General features: G+C 45.5%; 1 protein-coding gene across 1 annotated transcript in view; it reads right to left on the bottom strand.

Moving 5' to 3' along the window:
- Window positions 1-22764, bottom strand: part of tbx4 (T-box transcription factor 4) — a 96537-nt gene that overhangs the window by 15586 nt on the left and 58187 nt on the right. The window contains exon 5 of the mRNA XM_070858045.1: window positions 13417-13569. Coding sequence (XP_070714146.1) covers window positions 13417-13569 — 153 coding nt within the window. The remainder of the gene's footprint in view (window positions 1-13416; window positions 13570-22764) is intronic.

The raw sequence follows: 22764 nt of genomic DNA, 5'->3' as shown, positions 1-22764 counted from the left end.
TGGAAATCCCAGAATTCCGATAAACAGTCATTAGGAAAATTACCCGGAAAATGTCATTATTGTGGGAAAGAAGGTCACTGGGCCAAGACGAGCAGGACAAAACAGCAAGGTCGTGGCTGGGGAAGAGGACGCAGCCAGGGATACAATTCAGCCAACAAGCCAGGCTTGTCACAAGATAACAACCTCATAGAAGCATTTAAGCGACTGACAATACAACAACAGAAGGAGTTACTTGGATAGCAAAAAACGATTAGAGCCCACCCTGGCCCCCCTCCTCGCACTAATACAACAAAGGGGAGATGGGCTATATATAACTGTGAGGGTGGGCGATAAGGATGTGGACTGTCTTTTAGACACAGGGGCGGAATTAACATGCTTACCCCTACAATATGGAGACTTTTTGCCGTTGGATGGTAGGGCACGTACAGCCTATGGAGTTGGGGGCCATAAAATGGAAATTAAAAGGACAACACCGGTACTTATAGGGCTGGGTCCACATGAACTAACCACGCCGGTCTGGATAGGCCCAGTAGATCAACCCCTTTTGGGAATGCACGTTCTAATCCAAATAGATTCATCGTTGCATTTCGAGGATGGTCAGGTGACATGGTCAATTAGAACTTTGAAGAAAGAAGAATTGAAGGAACACCCAATATGGGCTAAAGATAAGAACGATTGTAGCCTACTCCAGATGGAGCCTGCGTCATTTACAGGGACCAAGCCTCCATGCACTAAACAGTATCCCATCAGTCCAACTACCATCGCGGGAATCTTACCGGTTATTCAGCAATTGGAGAAACAAGGGGTGCTTATTAAAACACATAGCTCCTCCAATAGCCCCGTGTGGCCGGTACAGAAATCTAATGAGACTTGGTGTTTGACTGTCGATTATAGGAAAGCTAACCAGTGTATTGATCAAAAAGCTCCTTTGGTCGCAGATCCCTCCACCATTTTTAATGCCCTCAAACCGGAACATAAATATTTCTCCGTTATAGATATGGCCAACGGATTTTGGTCGGTGCCTCTGGCACCGGAGGTTCGACAGTGGTTTGCTTTCACTGTCCAAGGACAACAGTATACTTGGACCCGGTTACCGCAGGGTTTCTACAACAGCCCTACGGTATTGCACATGGCTTTACAAAGCCATTTGCGAGAATTACCTCCCCTGTCATCCACAGTCATCCAATATGTAGACGATATCCTGCTAGCTTCAAACACGGAAGAACAGCATGAACAAGATTTACGAGCTTTGCTGGATCACCTTCGCCTGAAAGGACATAAAGCCAGCATCGACAAAGCACAAATATCCCAAGAAGAAGTTGTATACCTGGGACAAAAGATTTCACAAAGAAAGAGACAACTTACCCAGAATAGAACTGCAGCCATTCGGGCTGCTAAAAAACCCACCACTATTCAGGAACTAAGGTCTTTTTTGGGATTGTGTAACTTTAACAGAAATTGGATTGACTCCACACAGCTTGCTCAGCCACTGAATGATATTTTAAAGGGGAAACGTGCCTCTAAAGAAGCCATCACCCTCACTAAAGAACAGCAAGAGGCCTTCCTGAGTTTGAAAAAGGCTTTGTATTCGGTACCGGCTCTGGGAATCCCCGACAGTGGTAAGCCATTTACCCTGTTTGTTCATGAGAAAGAAGGATATATGACAGCTATACTGACACAAGAACATGGGGATCGACAAAGACCTATTGGCTATTATTCGGTAAAACTGGATGCGGTAGCCCTCGGATTGGGAAGTTGCTTAAGGGCCATGGAAGCTACATGTCGAGCGGTAATGATCACTGCGGGTCTAGTCCTCGACCAAAAGCTGATTGTCAAGTGTCCCCACACCGTACACGCTTTGCTGTCTATGAATAGAATGTCTCAGGTAACAGCAGCAAGATGGACCCACTGGACAGCAGTTTTGGAAGCTCCTAATCTCCATATCGTCCGGGCCAGCCCGGTTAATCCCGCAACTATGCTCCCGATGTCAGAATCGAGGGAGCAAGAGGGGGGAGAATGTGAAGAGCATGACTGCGTGGAGATTTTAAAAGAAACAGAAGAAGCAGCCTTAGCAGCAGAGGAGCCTCTGCACAACCCAGACCTCATCCTGTTTACAGATGGTTCCTCCTTTGTTGACAATGGTACCAGAAAAGCAGGATGGGCAGTTACAACCTTATATGAGGTAGTGGCAAAAGGACGTTTACCCTCAGGAACGTCAGCACAACAGGCCGAGTTACGGGCCCTGTCAGAAGCATGTCGAATAGCAGAAGGACAGGCAGCTAATGTCTACACAGATTCGCGTTATGCTTTTGGAGTCGCTCACGACTTTGGTATATTATGGCGGAAAAGAGGATTCCTCACTGCTGCTGGTACACCTATCCGAAATGGAAAAGAAGTCCGAGACTTACTGGAGGCCATACAATTACCTCAGGAAGTGTCCATCCTGAAGTGTAAGGCCCATACCAAGGAAAATACCACAGAAGCACAGGGAAATGCCCTAGCCGACCAGGCAGCTAAAGATGCCGCCTCACAGGGCGTTCCTCCAGAAGAACCTGTTTCCCGACAGGTATCGGCAGCTTGGGGTAATCCACGCGAAGGAGGACACGACATCATCCCGGGAGTCTGGGTGTATGTGAAAAAGTTGCAGATTGAAAGCACTCAGGACTCTGACACGAGACCTTCAAACGATGCAAGGCGAGTGCTCCCGAGAGGAAAAATGGACATGGATCGAGGCAGGAATTAAGCTATGCGAAGATGGTGTCTGGAGACAAAGAGTTACCGAGAAGCCAGTCGCGCCACAAGCGCTTATGCCTTTTTTAGCCCAACAGATCCACTCGTGGGGACACTTGGCCTCACAACAGATGACGGCACGGTTCCAGAAAAGCTGGTGGGGTCGGGGATTTAAAAATCATGCCCAGCTGGTAACAGACCGCTGTGTGGTCTGCCAGAAAAATAATTCTGGACCCATCACGGTAATGCCCCAACTGAGGCCCCCTGCCCCTGTCGGACCATTCCAGCATCTGCAGGTTGATTATATATCTCTTCCTTCATGCCAAGGATACACTAACATTCTTGTCATGGTCGACAGATTCTCTAGATGGGTAGAAGCTGTCCCAACTAAAAGAGCCACAGCCAATCACACTGCAAAGGTCTTGTGTAAGGATTACATTCCCCGATGGGGAGTCCCGAGTAGCATTGACTCAGATCAGGGAACACACTTCACAGGTGCTGTCTGCCAAGAAGTCTGTAGGTTACTGAACATTACGTGGGATTTACACTGTCCTTATCATCCACAATCATCAGGACAAGTAGAACGAATGAATCGAACTCTGAAACAACGGCTTGCCAGATATCACCAAGAAGGACACCATGGCCCCAGGCACTATCAATAGTGCTATGTAGCATTAGGGCAACCCTGAACAGAACTACAGGTCTAAGCCCATTTGAAATTATAACAGGAAGACCCATGTCGCTGCCAGGAACTATCGATTTACGGAAAGCTGATGTTCACTTAATGAGTGACACTTTGTTATCATACTGTCAGAACCTAACCAATGCTATTAGTTCTGTTTCCCGACAAGTATCGGCAGCTTGGGGTAATCCACGCGAAGGAGGACACGACATCATCCCGGGAGTCTGGGTGTATGTGAAAAAGTTGCAAAAAGAACCTTTGGGTGCCAAGTGGAAGGGACCTTATCAAGTGTTATTGACCACCCAGGCAGCTGTTAAAGTCCAAGGAAAGAAAGCCTGGATCCACGCTTCACACGTTAAACGAGCACCCGTAACTGAAGCTGAAATCTAATAAGGACAATTACTTGTCACGAAAATATATAAATTTACTGTAGTATTGATTGTAGGTATTCTAGGCATAGGCCTACTTCTTACTAGCCGACCCTCTGCACCAAAGGGAAATAGTAGAGTACCAAGGGAATTACATGACACTACCTTTTACTTTTATATTGTTTGTTTATGTTGATTAAATGTTGTTGTGACCAGGCGGCTGCCCCGCAGGTGAGACACCTTGCAAGTCCCAGCAGACTGTCTTTACGTTGCACAGGGGTATGTTATGCTTAAGGAAAGGTTGTTTACTGGTTGAATTAAGATATTGATTTGGATTAAATTGGAATAAGGTTAATTAACCTACTAAAACCAGACTTCCATTGTGGCCACGATGGAACTCGGGTTGGTGTAAATTTGTGTGGAAGCTACTAGTCCGGACATGTGGCGAAACACATCAACAAATTTTTGAAGGAAACTCTATTAACATGTATGAAATTATTTTGTAGAATGTTTAACCAGTGATACCTGAAGTTTTATGATTCAGTTTGTGAAAGAATCAAAGGGGGGATTGATAGAGAATTCAAACAGGCTGCATTTAGACAGGCTGTGAAAATTCACAGACAACAAGTCAGAGATGCTACATGTATTTCAGCCACATTGCGTTAAGTCATCAATCAACTTGACATTTTCGGACCTTGGGTAGTGAGCCAATAAGGTCAAAGAAGGCGAGTTCTTTTCTGTAAATTGATCCAGGTATAAATACAGCCATTTTGACCATGTGGTTTCAGTAAGACAAAGAAACTGGCAATCAGCCAGCAGTTTGTTACTCTCTGCCAAGATTAAAAAGTTAAAACTACCATCGGAGTTCGTATTTCATTAAAATTAAGAGATCTAACAATTTGATATGTGGTACAGATGTTATGTCAAAAGGTTGCAGGTGCACTGAACAGTTACTTAATCCCAGCTCCACTGGGTGAGGTATGGTGGCAGTGTACTGCCCCTTTTTGTCCGAGGTATGGGCTGTGCTGAGACAGGGTATCGCAACTAGTGCATTGCCTCTGTTCTCAGTGGTCGCCTTGGCGGCTCATCTGCAGTCGCTGAACCCTTGCATGAATTACTTAAAATTGAAAATCGCACTAGCTCCTTAGGCATGTTAGTCACGGATCCATTGGCCCTTTTACTTGTGTCTCGTGGTATTAACTCCTTTCATAAATCATATATTATTTTAAACACAGTAACCATTCAGCATCAAAATATCACTTCTTATCCTAAATCACTACATCATACAAATCACATTACACATTTAGACTCGCTCTTGCCTTACAAAAGTCTTTTTGTGGGGACCGCCAACGGTGTAAGGCCCTTTTAAGGCTCCCGGGTGCATTTCCCTTTTAAGAAGCCATCTTGTGGTTCCCACGAGGCTTCTCTTGGGCACTGCCATTTTAGTTGTACTGCGTGCCTTTGTTCTTTGCAGAACTCTGCTGCCGCCATCTTGAGCTCGCTGGCCTGCCGTTTTACTCTCTGGAAAAGAAGAAATAACCAAGAAAGAAGGAAAGAAAACAGCCAAAACATGATCTTGAATCTGGCCGTATCCTCTGTTCTGGCTCCTGCATCTGCTCTGGCTCCTGCATCTGACCGAGTAATCGTGTTCTCCCGAGTTGTACCTGCCGCCTCTGTAGCCTCCACCGCTGCTGCAGCCTCCGCTCCTGCCGCTGATGCCGCCTCTCCTGTGGCCCCCACTCCTGCTCCAGTACCTGCTGCCGCTCCTGCAGCCACCATGGCCGCCCCCGCTGTCCCAGCCTCCACTGTAGCCGTGACCACCACTCGACTCTTCCTCCGCGTAGGCCCCCCCCCCCCCGGACTTGTCGGCCATCGATGGGCCTTCCATTCATCGCCCGCAGCGCGTCGCCGGCTCGCACCTCAGCGATCGGCCCATGCGGGAAAAGCTGCTCTTCCTGGGTTGGGGCTGCCGGGTTGAAAAGCTGCTCTTCCAGGGTTGGGGCTGCAGGGTTGCTGTGGCCTGTGGAATTTAGACTGCTGATGAACTGCTTATTTCTTCTCCAGCTCGGTCGGCGCTGCTCTTTGGGGACCCGGGCGACAGCGGTCTGTGGAGGAGTGAAGTCTTCCCAGCTCCCACGGACCTTTCCCATCCATCTTCTGCCGAGAAGCGTCGGCCCATCGCCTGCAATGACCCACAAAGGTAAACCGTGCGTCTCGCCCCCGTGAGATACCTGCACCTCCGCTCTGCCAAGAACAGGTATCAGTTCGTTGGTGTAGGTACGCAGCTTCGCCGTGACCGGGACCAGCTTGGGTCATGCAGTTGGGTTAACCCACAGTTTTTCAAAAGTTTCCTGACTCATCAACGATGGACCCGAGCCAGTATCTACTTCCATACTCACTGGGACTCCGTTAATCTTGACCTCTATAATCACCGGGGCTGAATCGTCGGTGCATGTATACAGTCCAAACAACGCCTCGTCTTCTTCTGCCATGCTCCTCGCTGGAAAATGGACCCTCTGGACCTTCTGCCATCTCCTCAGCCACACGGTGAGTCAGGTGTCTTTTACACATACGCTGAAGGTGGCCTTTCGTGTGGCAGGTATTGCACGTAAACTCCGCAAACCTGCACCAGTGAGCCCCATGGCTTCCTCCGTAGCGCCAGCATAGTGCGACTCGATTAGCCCCCCTCGGCGGACTCTGAGTTCCAGGACCCTGAGGTCCATGCTCTCTGCCCTGGGCAGAGCCACGTTCTGCAGTTTTGTCCATGGTGGCTGCCATCCTGTGGACAGTGCCTGCCGGGTTCGAGACTGTGTGGATCATCTGCTTGGTGCTACAAGTCGATGCCATAAACGCCCTGCTGGTGGTGATGGCTTGCTTCAGGGTGACTGTAGGTTCTGTGGATAGCAGCTTGTGAAGGAGACCCTCATGGCCAATCTCCATAACAAAAACGTCTCGCAACGCGTCTTAAAGGTGTGTGCCAAAATCACACGGCGCCGCAAGTCTCCTGAGGTCCGCAGCATATTTGGTGACATCCTGGCTCTCAGGTCTGCAGTGGTGGTAGAATTTGTACCGGGCTGTGAGGATGCTCTCCTTCGGTTTAAGTTGGTCACGAATGAGTGCGACCAGCTCCTCATATGACTTGTCCCAGGCGCTCCCGGGTGCCAGCAAATCCCAAACGAGACAGTAAACCTCATCGCCACAGCTGGAAAGTAATATCGCCTTACGCTTCTCTCTCAGTGCGTCCGTGTGCCCCGCCGGTCATTTGCTGTGAAGTAGTACTCGAGCCTCTCCGTAAAGGCCTCCCAATCATTTCCTACCGTAAAATCCTTTAACGAGCCCAGAGTAGCCATAGTTGCGTGATGCGTGAAGTTCGTCCGTGTCCTTGTCGCCAATGTAAAGTATGTGGCACTCAAATCACTGACTCCACACGGTCTGGTGTTGTAGTAACTGCTGTGACCTTAGTCCTTTATTGTCTAACTCCAGTGTGTCTCCCAGGTGTGGTGGGTAGCCTTTTATACTCTGTCTCGCAGGTACTTTCAGGTCTCCCACCACAGCGCCCTCTGTGGCGCACTTATACATTTAATGTCCCTGGACAATACATATCAGTTATGTTGATTGAGGGATAAATATTGGCCAGGACACTGAGGATAACTCCCCTGCTCTTCGAAATATTGCCATTGGCTCCTTTAGGTTCACCTGAGCGAACAGACAGGCTTCGGTTTGACATCTCATCCGAAAGACGGCACCTCCGACAGTGCAGCACTCCCTCAGCACTGCACTGGGAGTGTCAGCCTAGATTTATGTGCTCCTCAGAGATGAGTCACAGCTTTGAGCCACAGCTGACGCTTAATAATAGACTATTTATTAGTCTTTATGTCTATACCCATAGCTTTGTATCCATTTCTCCTTTTAGCAGCAGTCTTACTCAAGACTGCAATATCAGGAGTTCCATCATGGTGCTAATTTAATTGAGAAAATATTGTGTTATTCCTGATCAGTTTGGGTGCCGTTTTACGATGCTGGAAAACATTCTCAATGAAAGCAAGAGATCCTAGGAGAGCAACATTTAATTTTAATCGTCTTTTGGTAGCGTAGGAACGTCGTAAAGAATGTGAATTTTATTTCTGTGGTTACTGAGTCATAATTTTCAATCTAATATATTTATAAAAAAATAATGACAGATTTGCCATGTTTATTTCCTAGTTGAGAATTCCTTGTCCTGACTCCCTCCCATGTGATAGAACCACTCACCTGATGATTCCTGATTCTACAGCACAAGGAGAAATCTCAAAGATTAAAGGACACAAGACAAGTTTCTGCTTAAAAGCTTGGAAATAGAAGTTGTACTTGCTGTTTATTACATGATCTTCCTTAGCATGTTTCTCTTCCTATGTTCATTCTCTAAACAGATTTTCCCAAAATCGAGAGTGGAGTTTTTACACAAAAATCCAGGGTGGAATTTTTTCACAAAAACCTTAAATAGATTTTTATAACTGGATTACAATCTAACTATGGAGACAAAGACCTTTTAAAAAGGTACAATATGTTTCTCACATCCGAAGAGCATCTTGTACACCTACACGCTCAACTTGAAGTTGCTTACTGTAGCTGCACTGTCAGTTTATACTATCAACTGTCCAAAACTAGGGGCCATTAATATAAGATAGTCACTAATAAATCCTATAAGGAATTCATTTTTGTTTAGTGAATACAAATTGAGTAATATAGGATCATAGGAACAGGAATTCGCCATTTAGCCCTTAGAGCCAGTTCTGCCATTCAATTCGAACATGGCTGATCAGTACATCACTGCATTTACCTGCCTTTGCTCGAGTTTTCTTGATACGCTTACATAACAAAAATCAATTGATCTCAGCTGTGAAAACTTGAATGGTGGTAGGTGTTTGTTAAGTTATTATACACAAAGTACATTTACCTGTATTGTGTGTAAGGCATTTTCTAATAAAATTAGTACGTGTGGCTAAAACAGTATCATCGTAACCACACTTGTGGCTAATCTGCAATTTTGCCTGGACAACATTGTTGTGACTTACTATAAGGAATGTTTTTTCAGGCTAGCATTTGCGTTGTTAGTCATTATCTTAGTTATATGAAATCAATGTATAGTCAATCTTTTCCTGCTGACTATTTAACTTTTTTTTAAGTGTGAGCTATGGCTCAGTGGGTAACGCTCTCGCCTCTGAGTCAGAAGGTTGTGGGTTCAAGTCCCACTCCAAGGACTTGAGCACATAAATGTAGGTTGACATTCCAGTGCAATGCTAAGGGAGTGCTGCACTGTTGGAGGTGCCATTATTCTGATGAGACGTTAAACCGAGGCTCCGTCTGCTCTCTCATTTGGACGTAGAAGATCCCATGGCACTATTTCAAAGAAGAGGAGGGGGATTATTCCCAGTGCCCTGCCCAATATTTATCACTCAATCAACATAATGAAAACAGATTATGTTGTCATTATCACATTGCTGTTTGTGGGAGCTTGCTGTGTGCAAATTGGCTACCGGGTTTCCCACATTACAACAATGACTACACTTCAAAAGTACTTCATTGGCTGTAAAGCGCTTTTGAGACATCCGGTGGTTGTGAAAGACGCTATATAAATGCAAGTAATTCTTTCTTTTCATAAGGTTACTGGATTGCACAATGTTACAATAAACAACATCAACTTGCATTTATATAGTGCCTTTAGTATAGGAAAATGTCCCAGGGTGCTTCGCAGGAGTGTAATCAAAAATGAACACTGAGCCAAAGAAGGAGATACATACAGGACAGTACTGGGTACTGATCTAGTTTTAACCTGATGAATGTCTGCAGCTGAAAGCTCAGTTGCTGAATTTAGAGAAGCAGAACAGTGGGAAGTGGCATTTAACTTAAAATGTCTACAAGATAGGAGCCTTTTTATTGCAATTTTTTTGAAAGCGATTAGATTAGGAGAGAGCGGGTGTCTTTATTTCTTTTACGCTTACCTTCTGCTCTAGTCATTCTTTATTTGGTGCAATGTGAAACGACTGTTATAACACTCCCCATTAGCGGTCCTACACTCCAGTTTAAGCTTCTGAAATCTGCTGAGCAATGAACTATTGCCAACAGTTAAGAAAGTGACCCAAAAGTGAATGTTGACTTCCGTTATCCGCGGCGTAACTGCTCACCAATTGCACCTGAATGTTACCCTGAGGCAATGGGATAACAACTTGCATTTATATAGCACCTTTAACTTAGTAAAACATCCCAAGGTACTTCACAAGAGTGTTACCAAACAAATTTGACACCGTGCCACATAAGGAGATATTAGGGCATATGACCAAAAGCTTGGTCAAAGAGGTAGGTTTTAAGAATTGTCTTAAAGGAAGAAAAGAGAGGTAGAAAAGCAGAGAGGTTAAGGAAGGGAATTCCAGAGTTTAGGGCCTCAGCAATTGAATGCACGGCTGCCAATGGTGGAGCAATTAAAATCAGGGATGCGCAAGAGGCCAGAATTGGAGGAGCGCAGATGCTTTGCAAGGTTGTAGGGCTGGAGAAAGTTATAGAGGTAGGGAGGGGCGAGGCCATGGAGGGATTTGAAAACAAGGATGAGAATTCTAAAATCAAGGTGTTGCTGAACTGGGAGCCAGTGTAAGTCAGCGAGCATAGGGGTGATGGGTGAGCGGGACTTAGTGCGAGTTAGGATACAGGCAGCAGAGTTTTGGATGAGCTTAACTTTAGAAAGGGTGGAAGATGGGAGCCTGGCCAGGACTGTGTTGGAGTAATCAAGTCTAGAGGTAACTAAGGATAATACTTAACCTTTCAAGAAACAGGTGGTGGGACACTTACTGAGTAAATAAACATCTTCTCATTAAGTCAGCACAAATAAGATTATCCAATGACATCTACAACTGTTATGATGATGAGATTGTGCATTTTAATATTAATTTTGAGGGGAATTACAAATGGGTTATTTCAAATAATATTGCTGTGATGCCACTAGGTCAAAATCTTGGAACTTCTTACTTAACAGTAATGTGGGAGCACCTTCACCACAGGAAGGCTCACCACCACCTTCTCAAGGGTAACTGAGGCAGGGAAATAAATGCCAGTCTTGTCGGTGACACCCACACCTTGAGAATAAAGTTTTAATTCATTTGTAATTAGCTACCATAACATTGTAAGTCATGGTACTCATTTTGATTTTTGAGTCTCTCTGTACATCTCCTATCCTCGCAGCTAGTGGCCACCTTGTCTTCATTTTTTAAATAGTATAATAGACTATAATGAAGAGGCTAGGTGACCCTCTGTTAAGGGAAGGCTCTGTAAAATTGTCTTTTGGTTGGAGACAGCGTGGCCAATATTGAAAATCTGAGGGATAAGAACAGGAAATGCTGAAAATGCACAATACCTGTATGTCCATCAGCCTCTCCAAACTAGAAAAGATGCGTTCATTTTTCAGGTATGGACTCCTCATCATACTTTCTTAAAACATTAACCGTTTTAGTATTTTCAGATTTTGAAGTATTTTTATCTTTTTGTTTCTGTTCCTCACTCATATTGTTTTCACTTTTTGTTACTGTTATTAGAAAAGGATCCCCACTGGAAACAGTCCAGCGCAGCACATTCATTATTACTGTGCTGGTGTCATACACAAGAAACATGTTGATGTTTGCTGTTGTGAAACGTTTAAAAAATGTTTTGTTCATTCATGGGATGTGGGTGTCGCTGGCAAGGCCAGTATTTATTGGTTAGAAGGTGGTGGTGAGTCTCTTCTTGAATCACTGCAGTCCTTGAGGTGAAGGTACTACCACAGTGCTGTTAGGGAGGATCTCGTACAACCCTCCGAGATCTCCGTGCTCCTCCAATTCTAGCCTCTTGCGCATCCCTGATTTTCATCGCTCCACCATCAGTGGCCGTGCCTTCAGCTGCCTAGGCCCCAAGCTCTGGAATTCTCTCTCTAACCCTCTCCGTCTCTCTCTCTCTTCCTTTAAGTCACTCTTTAAAACCTACATTTTTGACCAAGCTTTGGTGACCTCTCCTAATATCTCTTTATGTAATATCTCTTTATGTGGCTCAGTGTCAAATTTTGTCTGAGAACGCTCCTGCGAAGCACCTTGGGACTTTTCTACAATGGTAAAGGTGGTGTTGTTGTTAAATGGTGCTGTCTTGTTGCAAGTTATCCTAGTTTTAAAACAGGTAAGGGCAGTCAGTGCCCTCTTGACCATTAGTCCAAACCCAACCTATAAAAAGTGGCATATTTAGCTCCTTGGAAATATTTCAGTAACGTTCAGTGATGGTCTCTGAAGGTGTTGCGGAGTTGCTTTGCCTTTTTCACATAGACAGGATCATTGCTATCCTTCCTGTGCCCCACCCCTTTCCATTCCATTGAGGAGTCAGAGGTTCAAAAAGAAAATGTTTTCCACCTGTGTAAGACAGGACAGTACTATTGCCGGCACCAGTCTGAGCTCTCCCGTGTCAGGGGGCAACAGTCTGTATACTGTCGCCTGCTGATGCCTCTGAACTATTGTCCTCTGACCCCAATTAACAAACAATTAGGAAGACATGTTGTACCACAATATGACCCTTCAGCTAATCACTGTCAGCACTTTGGTTCCAGTGTATGATAAAAAGGACTAGACACATTTGATAAAGGAACCAGCTGTTTATTTTATGGATGTGGATGGGATATTGAAATTCACTGGAAAAGGGATAGTGCTGTGCTGATTGGATGGTAGAGGTATACACATCTGGATTTGGGTAGCTTGGTAGTGCTTGATTAGAGCCCATTCACTGATCTCTGCGCAGTATTATCTTCTATCTTCTATCGACATGACACCACTTCATGGTCCTTTGGCCTAACTTTCCTACACTTAGCTGCTTTTAGTTGTGTCAGACTCGAGCTGGGTCTCGCACATTCAGCAACCAAAATAAACTTGCCAGATTCACTAAGGATGGCTGCTGGGAAGACCTGGTTAAGTCAAATTGGTTCTTCCAGCCATCAGCCACAATGGATCCAGCTAGTTTCCTTTGGTGTTGCCACAGGTTGCATGAAACTGGTCCATTAAGAGCCTATGCGACTGACACAGCACTTAACCCAAATATAAGAGAAGCTGTTTGCAACTCAGATTTTCTCTCACCAGTAGTTTGTCCAATTCAGTTATTCAAGTTCCAGGATTTTATAATGCCCCGCACCCACCCCACAACTTCTTAACCCAACTTTCGAAGCCCAACAGCATATTTTTAGGGGTCTCCGATAGGGTTGGGGTGTATATATAAGGGAGACCCACAAGTGACCAGTCGGCCCCAGTCCTACAGTCTGAAAAAGTCCATGAAGAAATGTCGCCTTAGAGGTTGTGCAGGTGCTTCACTCTCAAAGGCTGATACAAACTTCTTCTGTTCACCTCGGCTCTGATCTCATGTTCCTTGTTTCTCGCTCCACCTTCTCGGCCTTGACCTTGTGGTCTCAATCACACAGTCCTGATCACTTACCACGGCCCCGATCTTGGCCCCAATCTGGATGCAATTGTGGATAATGAGAGCCCAAACCGTTTGGAGCTGAACAATTCCCACTCTTCACGCTGAGGTTATACAAAGCAGCCAACAATGGGGACTGAATAGGTTCAAAAGGGGAACATTAAGAGGAGACGAGAAGGGGCTTACCTTGTGATTCTGATATGATGTGACTGAAATGAATGTCGTCTCCGTAAATACGTGGGTGGAAAAGGCAGTGTTTTTCGATCCAAACGCGTTATTTTCATCTGCTTTTACGATGTGGAGTCTTGGTTGGTACTTGTGCATAGAATTCAAAATGATCTGCGGAGGGGGAGAGAAAAAACGTAATTATTAGTCATAAATTTTCCTGAATTATTTGTCCAGGTCCGTGCAGTGTGTGAAAGAACTGCAGCTCAATCCTTCTATCCCTCTATCTGTCCTAAAGTTCAGTGCTGTGGAGGAGCATTGGCAGGAAGCCATGTCCCCATTGGTTTGATGGTGCGTTAAGGTCTGTGTAACAGCAGCAGTTACACTACACGGAAATCATTCTAAATCACACCGTCGATCAACAACAGGACAACTGAGATTTCTCCTGGATGGGTTCACGAGTCGAGTGTGCGACGCGTCATTTTCAACGTATTTCATTTGTTTTTGGTCTCTCTTTACTATATAACACTGCATGACATCACATCTCCTTCCACTCTCAAAAATAATAGTCTAAGGACCTTCTCCCACCCCCTCTTTCTGAGGCATTTCAACACGAACCAATGTGACACAAGTGAGACTGCATCAGGTGAGTCGCTCTCCAGTCGATGGCTCTTAGCCTGACTCAGTTGCTCACTTCTCACCAGCTTGTGGATTCAAGTCCTACTCCAGAGACCTGGGTACAAAATCTAGGCTGACACTCCCAGTGCAGTACTGAGAGATTGCTGCACTGTCGGAGGTGCCATCTTTTAAGAACTAGGAGCAGGAGTAGGCCACCTGGCTCCTTGAACTTGCTCCGCCATTTACTATCATGGCTGATCTGATCATGGACTCAGCTCCACTTCCCTGCCTGATCCCCATAACCCTTTACTCCCTTATCGCTCAAAAATCTGTCTACCCTTAAATATATTCAATGTCCCAGTCTTCACAGCTCTCTGAGGCAGAGGATTCCATAGATTTACAACCCTCAGAGAAGAAATTCCTCCTCATCTCAGTTTTAAAAGGGGAGCCCCTTATTCTGAGATTATGTCCCCTAGTTTTAGTTTTCCCCCATCAGTGGAAACATCCTCTCTGCATCCATCTTGTCAAGCCCCCTCATAATCTTATACGTTTCGATAAGATCACCTCCCATTCTTCTGAATTCCAATGAGTAGAGGCCCAACCTATGTAACCTTTCCTCATAAGTCAACCCCTCATCCCTGGAATCAACCTAGTGAACCTTCTCTGAACTGCCTCCAAAGCAAGTATATCCTTTCGTAAATATGGAAACTAAAACTACACGCAGTATTCCAGGTGTGGCTTCACCAATATCTTATATAGCTATAGCTGCATACTATCCTTTTGCGTTTCATGCACAAGTACCCCCAGGTCCCGCTGTACCGTGGCAGTTTGCAATCTTTCTCCATTTAAATAATAACTTGCTCTTTGATTTTTTTCTGCCAAATGCATGACCTCACACTTTCCAACATTATACTCCATCTGCCAAATTTTTGCCCACTCACTTAGCCTGCCTGTGTCCTTTTGCAGATTTTTTGTGTCCTCCTCACACATTGCTTTTCCTCCCATCTTTGTATCATCAGCAAACTTGGCTACGTTACACTCCGACTCTTCTTCCAAGTCATTAATATAGATTGTAAATAGTTGGGGTCCCAGCACTGATCCCTGCGGCACCCCACTAGTTACTGGTTGCCAACCAGGGAATGTCCCATTTATCTCGACTCTCTGTTTTCTGTTAGTTAGCCAATCCTCTATCCATGCTAATATATTAGCCGCAACCCCGTGAACTTTTATCTTGTGCAGTAACCTTTTATGTGACACCGAATGCCTTTTGGAAATCCAAATACACCACATCCACTGGTTCCCCCTTATCCACCCTGCTCGTTATATCCTCAAAGAACTCTAGCAAATTTGTCAAACATGATTTCCCTTTCATAAAACCATGATTGAATTAAGCTTTTCCAAATGTCCTGCTACTGCTTTCTTAATAATGGAATCCAGCATTTTCCCAACGATCGATGTTAGGCTAACTGGTCTATAGTCTCCTGCTTTCTGTCTGCCTCCTTTTTTAAATAGGGGCGTTACATTTGCAGTTTTCCAATCTGCTGGAACCTCCCCAGAATCCAGGGACTTTTGGTAAATTACAACCAAGTGCATCCACTATCCCAGCCACTACTTCTCTTAAGACCCTAGGATGCAAACCATCAGGTCCAGGGGATTTATCAGCCTTTAGTCCTATTATCTTGCTGAATATCACCTCTTTAGTGATTGTGATTGTGTTAAGTTCCGCCCCCCCCCCTATAACGCCTTGGCTATCCACTGTTGGAATATTGTTAGTATCCTCTACCGTAAAGACTGATACAAAATATTTGTTCAACGTCTCTGCCATTTCCCTGTTCCCCATTATTAATTCCCCATTCTCATCCTCTAGGGGACCAACATTTATTTTAGCCACTCTTTTCCTTTTTATGTACCTGTAGAAATTCTTACTATCTGTTTTTATATTTCGTGATACTTCACTTTCATAATCTATTTTCCCCCTCTTTATTATTTTTTTAGTTGTTCTTTGCTGGCTTTTAAAAGTTTCCCAATCCTCTGGCCTCCCACTAGTCTTGGCCACATCATATGCCCATGTTTTCAATTTGATACCATCCCTTATTTCCTTAGTTAGCCACGGATGGTTATTCCTTCTCTTAGTCTTTCCTTCTCATTGGGATATATTTTTGTTGCGAGTTATGAAATATCTCCTTAAATGTCTGCCACTGCTCATGAACCGTTTTGGTTAGAAACATAGAAGCATAGAAAATAGGTGCAGGAGTAAGCCATTCGGCCCTTCGAGCCTGCACCACCATTCAACAAGATCATGGTTGATCACCCACCCCAGCAACCCCCACGACCCCCCCAGCCGCAAGGACCACATCCAACTCCCTCCCGAACACATCCAATGAACTGGCATCCAACAACTCTCCGCGGCAGGGAACCCCACAGGCCAACAACTCCCCGAGTGAAGAAGTCTCTTCCCATCCCAGCCCCAAACAGCCCACCCCCCCCATCCCAAGAGCGTGCCCCCCCTCGGCTCCGGACCCACCCAACACCAGGAACATTCCCCCCGCACCCAATCCTTCCCAAATGCCGAACACCCCCGGATGTCGAGCCCCCAGCCCTGGCCACCCTGGAGCCACGCCACCGCGACGCCAACCACACCACATCCACCAACCGCCATCTGCGCAGTCAACCCGTCCACCCCACTCTGAATACTCCCCGCACCGAGGCACAGAGCCCCCAGGCCCGCCCCTCCAACACACTTCGCACCCCCAGACCTTGTTGCAATGTGGCCCCTCCTGTCCCCCGCCCTGGGTTTCTCCGCCCCCCACCTCCACTCTCCCTTCCATCCCCCGCCCCCGTCTCCCCTCAACTTCCCTCTGCCTCCCCGCACAGGCTCCCATCTTGGGGGCGGTAACCTTCTGGGGCAGGGAATTTTAGCCCCCAGCATGGAAGTCCTGCTCCCGCCGCAGAATTGGCCTTACCACCCCTCAATGGAAGAGACTGGAGACTGGGAGCTCGCGGAGAGATAGGGACGCGAATGGGGGCTTGGGAAGAGATGGAGACTGGAGAATGGTGCCTCGGAGAGAGGGAAACTGGGGAATTGAGGCTGTGGGAGGGAGATGGAGACTGGGAAATAGGGGCTGGAGGAGGGATGTAGACTGGTGGTTCAGTGAGAGAGGGAGACTGGGGAATGGGGGCTTGGGAAGAGAGGCAGACTGGGTATGGAGGCAGAGATAGAGACTGGAGAATTGGGGTTCGGCGAAAGATGAGGAATGGGGGTACGGAGAGAGATGGAGACTGGGGAGAGAGATATAGACTGGGAATGGGGGCTCAAGGAGAGAGGGAGATTGGGGGCAAGGTGGAGATTGGGGAGTGGGGAATTGTGATCGTGTCATATGGTCAGAACGTCACATGGTCAGAACGTCACTTGATCAGATCTTCAGGAATGCCTCCAATCACAGTTGGCAACCCTATCCTGGGGTCCAACTACATAGATAAATGACTGCTAGTAGAAAAGTTACCACTACAAGTACATTTTCTACACTAGCCAATATGTTTCCAGGGAAAGCAAGTTTAGCAGTCTCTAGAACTGGAGCTGGTAGCCTAAAAACACTCAAGGACCCTCCAGTATTACAGCGATGCAACAGTAAATGTGCCCCCTTAAGGAAGAATAATGCAGATGATAATAGAGTCAATACTCATAGTCCAAGAACAGAAATGAGGTTGACAGAAACTTCATCTGGTTCTGATGGATGGAAAATATAATCCATATTAATGACAGAGAACTGGGACACACCAAAATGCAACAATCAGAAGATCAGGAAGGCAGATTTAGGGCTACTTCCAAAGGGAGACCAAATAAACAACAAAGATTATCAGGATCAAGCAGTTTTTACACCTATTTGTCCTGTATTTTTGGCAGCTCACATTAGTGGATTTACTATTAGATAAACTGTTTGCAAGAAACCTGATGAGGGGTTTGGCCCTTAAACATTTCACTTTTCCACCCTTTGGGAAGCTCACGGGCATGTGTACCTGCTGCATTTACGTGAAATGGACTTCTGGAAGGAGGGAACAAGTACAAAAGAATGGTGGTATTTTACACAAAGAAATAGGAAAATCCCTCAATGTCTATCCAACAATATATTATTCAATCTGCAATTAGATATAGTGTTTGGAAATATTGTACAAATGCACACAAATGTTTAAAATTACACATCTATGATTTGTAATTTGATTAGGAACAATACCAATTCTAGATACTGCAATTGTTGTCAACAATGCTTCTGAGGTGAATGCCTTTAGTGTGCAGTTGTTTTTAACCATTGCTCGCATGGCAACACCACCTCTGCCTCCAATATAAATTTCACATGGTACTGCTGTTGGAGCTCATAATGGTTAAAAAACATGAGCGTCATTGTCTTAAGCCACATGTGTTCCCGCTTACCCCCATACAGGCAATAAAATAACTTTTACTTTTGTTGCCTGTATAAATCTACTTCAGCTTTTGGGGAAGTTACCAAAAGAAGCAAGTTTTTATAAAACTGCTCATTTTCAGTGACACCCATATTTCAAGTTGCATCTTCCATACTAGCTACTACAAAACGGATCATTAATATAAAGGAGTGATTTCAATGACTGCAGAACTAAGGAAATGACACAAAAGAGTTTCAGTTGTCCTCCAATATAAAATTGGGATATTAAACTGAAGCCCCATCTGCCATCTCAGGTGCTCATAAAATATCTTGTGGCACTATTTCAAAGAAGAACAGGGGAGACCTGGCCAATATTTATCCCTCGACTATCATCACTAAAAAATAGATTATCTGGCCATTACTGTTGTGGAACCTTGCTGTGCGCAAATTAGCATTTCCTATATTACAACAGTGACTACACTTCAAAAGTCCTTAATTGACTGTAAAGCTCTTTGGGACATCCTGAGATCGTGAAAGGCGCTATATCAATGCAAGTCTTTCCTCTATATGGAGACATTTTTTGCATCCCCTCACCCAATCCATTTGATGTCTTTGACGTGATGAGTAACTTGCTTTGTGGGAACAAATGCACATCCTTTACCCCTTCTGTTGCCAAAACAAACAGACTGTCAGAGGCCAGCGTCATGTTTGTCCCGGTTGATATCAGATTCCAGAATCTTTGAATATGCTGTCAAGAGATGTGACCAAAGCCTTAGGCGCAAGCAGCAGAGAACTATTACCTCATGCAATTTATCCTCAAGTACCCTGATTAATAGTCTGTTAGGGCATGTCCTAACTGGTCGCACACTAGATATCAACCCAGTATTTAGAGACCCTGTTCTAGTCTCCACTCACTGCGGCTGTCTGGAGTGGGGCTCGAACCATTCACCTTCGGACTCAAAAGCAGGAACACTAAGCCTAAGGCTCGCTCCTGAGTAGCAGTAATAACTGCTAAATGTCACTTTCAATTTTATTGTTGATTTCTTCCAGAGAGGAACAGGGACAACAGCTCAAAGAATGTTTGGAATGTTAGCTCGAGAGTGTTTCAGTTCAGCTTGAGCTCCTTTACACAGGCAAAAAAAGTAATTTAAAGGAGACTTCTCTTATAAGGAATAGTTCCGTTACGAGTCCAGACTTGTCACAAGTATTAATATCTTTGGTGAAGAAAATGGAGCCAAGTGTACTCTCAACACATGGTAATGGGACACTTGTTTTCCCACTGGCAATTTCTCCAGGCAGTGATCTCAAAGTGAACTACTGTAAAGGTGTCAGCCGTGGCTCAGTGGGTAGCGCTCTCGCCTCCGAGTCAGAAGGTCATGGGCTCAGGTTCTACTCCAGAGATTTGAGCACAAAACCCAAGCTGACACTGCAGTGCAGTACTGAATGAGTGCTGCACTGTCAGAGGTGCCATCTTTTGAATGAGATGTTAAACCAAGGCCCCGTCTGCCCTCTCAAGTGGATGTAAAAGATGCTATTTTGAAGAAAGCTGCGAGTTTTCCTACTGTCCTGGTCAATATTTTTCTCTCAACCAACATCACTAAAACAGAATTTCTGGTTACATTTGTGGGACCTTGCTGTATGCAAATTGGCTGACGTGTTTCCTGCATTACAACAGTGACTACACTTCAAAAGTACATCATTGAATATAAAGCGCTTTGGGATGTCCTGAGATCATAAGAGGCGCCATATAAATGGAAGTCTTCCTTTTTATGTCCCTACCCCCATCCAATGTAATCGCAGTGCTTTCTCAAAAGTAGAGGTAGTCAGTGGATGAGTTGGCACACTTTACTCTTGTGGTTCTCCTACCAACTGGTTACACAGTAGCACTGTCATAGACCCATTTTGACTTTGCAAACAGGGAATGTGATACTGGGAGATGGTGGGGTGCTAATTAAAAGTGGGGAAGAAATAGGAAAAGAAAATTAAGCCGCAAAAGAATGAACCAATTCCCAAGTGACTCGCTCCATCAGCTGTGGTGCAGCACAGTTGACCATAGGTCCACCATTTCCAATGCAGCCCTTCCCTTCCCAAACAACCAGCCACCTAAAAAAATCATCAGCTCCAAAGGGAGTCATTTGCAGGCACGGTAAAGACAACTGATCCTCTCCAGGGTCAATTCCTCATGCCACCTCTGGCAAGAATTCCATTGAGGCTTTATAAGGGTGGTACTGACAAATTAGCTCAAACTCAGGAACTCTTCCAATCACGTGATGCAGCTCCTTGATATGGGGTAGAGTTGGGGGTAGGGTTGGGTGACAGATTCGTTCATGCCCGTCCCCTACCACCTATCCACCTATCCACCCCCCCCCCCCCCCCCGCCACCACCACCACCAGAAAATAGCAGGATGTAAGAAATGGGGCAGAATCTTGAGAGAACTGAGTTTCGATGATTTGGATATCTGCTGGGACCCGAACCGCTAATCTTGGGCCCCAAATCTTCAGTGGAGAAATCTTGATTTTGAAGTGACCTGTGCGAAGTGGCTTGCTTTACATTGCCAGCACATAGAAGCTGCACCAAGTGGCTCCAATGGACCTTAGTAACAACATAGGATACAGCAGCCTAAAGGTTACTGTATCGAACTAACAACCCAGAAATAATGGGTTCAAATCTCATCATGATAAATTGTGAAATTTAATTCATTAAATCTGGTCATTGTTGGACTAGCACCAGAAAAATAACCACAAAAGATTTTTGGAAAAACCCAACTGGTTCACTAAAAGGGAGCCTGATACCAGTCTGGCCTACATACGCCTCAACTTCCCCGAGATGAGAATGCCCTCTCAAGCCACAAAGTTTAATAATAAGAAAAACAAACAGACCCATCGGCAATGACCTAGGCAGTATATGACCAAGACAATTTAGCCCAGTCAACACTGAACTCACCTCACTAACCCAACTTGGGAGAGATGGCCCAAAGACTAGTGAAACAACACTCGTCACACTCACAGAATCATATCTATCAGCCAATATCCCTGCCTGTCCCACCGGAAGGATAGACCCACCAGAGCTGGGGAGCAGTGATATACAGTATTAGTATAGTATTGGGCGGTCCCTCATATCGAGAATGACTTGCTTCCACACCAAAAAGGGATGAGTTCACAGGTGTTGCAATCAGGGACTTGACATTCCAGATCCCGAACTACATGTTGAAGGGTGGAAGATGCCTGTGCGTGGATTTTTTTTAACGTGGGGTGGCCGTTGCACACCAGCCACCACACGGGCTTGACAGAGCTAGGTCTTGATTCAGTGGCAGGGGTTAACCAAGACTACTGGAGACCAAGCTCTGCTGTACGGACCTAGTGCGCACACATGCTCCTACTATCCATAGATCGCAGTGTTGGCTCGCCCGTGCTGCCCCATGGGCCCTCGCTTCTCCTTGGCCCTGAACCCTCGCCTCTCCTGTGCCCCGATCACAACGCTCCTGGGCCCCGATCTCTCACCACTCCTCCACCCCGATCAAAAATGGAGCAGTCAATTAGTCTCCTCTTATCTTGGAGACATCAAATATTGACACACTGTTATTTGAAATAGCAAAATATTAAACTCCAGCCTAGTTGAAGGGTTATTAACATCAGCAGAAACAAACACCGCCTAACAGAATGAACTCGATTCAGAAGGGATGTGAATAACAGCAGAATCCAACCCCTGCAATCACTTATCAAGACCATTCACCTGCTCCGAGTGCGGGAGGGGATTCACTCAGTCACCCAACCTGCTGAGACACCAGCGAGTGATATACAGTTGGGTGGGAGTAGACCTGGGAGCCCTCAGCATTGACTAGATCACATGAATTTTCAAGAACTAAAGTTTGCAATTGGTCGCCTTTGTGGCTCTCATAGATAACTGATTGAGATTGTGGGTTGCTCGAAGCACCTCGTGAAACCTTGAGGCTTTGATTTCTCTAACATTCTCATTTGCCAGCCTTCTTTTTCCCATTCTACATAAATTCCAGTTCTACAACCTCAATCCTATCCCTTGCAAAAGTCCCACATCACCCCTGTTACTGATGACTTTTACTGACTCCCTGTATCAACAGTAAAATCCTTCTCCACAACCTTGCTCCACTCTGTCTCTATAAAATTCTCCAATCCTTCATCTCAGCAAGCTCCATTCCTCACTCTGGTCCCCCTCCCTGGCTGAACCAGACTGTTCATAACCTCTGCAATTTATTTGACCCTGAGTTGAGGTTCTGACCCTATATCCTCTCCATCACCAAGAACACCGAGTTACACCTTTTAATATCGCCCGTCTCCACTCCTGCCCCAGCCCAATTGCTGCTGAAACCCTCATCCT

Source organism: Pristiophorus japonicus, chromosome 16 (genome assembly GCF_044704955.1).
Source record: "Pristiophorus japonicus isolate sPriJap1 chromosome 16, sPriJap1.hap1, whole genome shotgun sequence".
NCBI lineage: Eukaryota > Metazoa > Chordata > Chondrichthyes > Pristiophoridae > Pristiophorus > Pristiophorus japonicus.
Note: the sequence above shows the minus strand (reverse complement) of the source record. Positions and strands in the feature narration are given on the sequence as shown.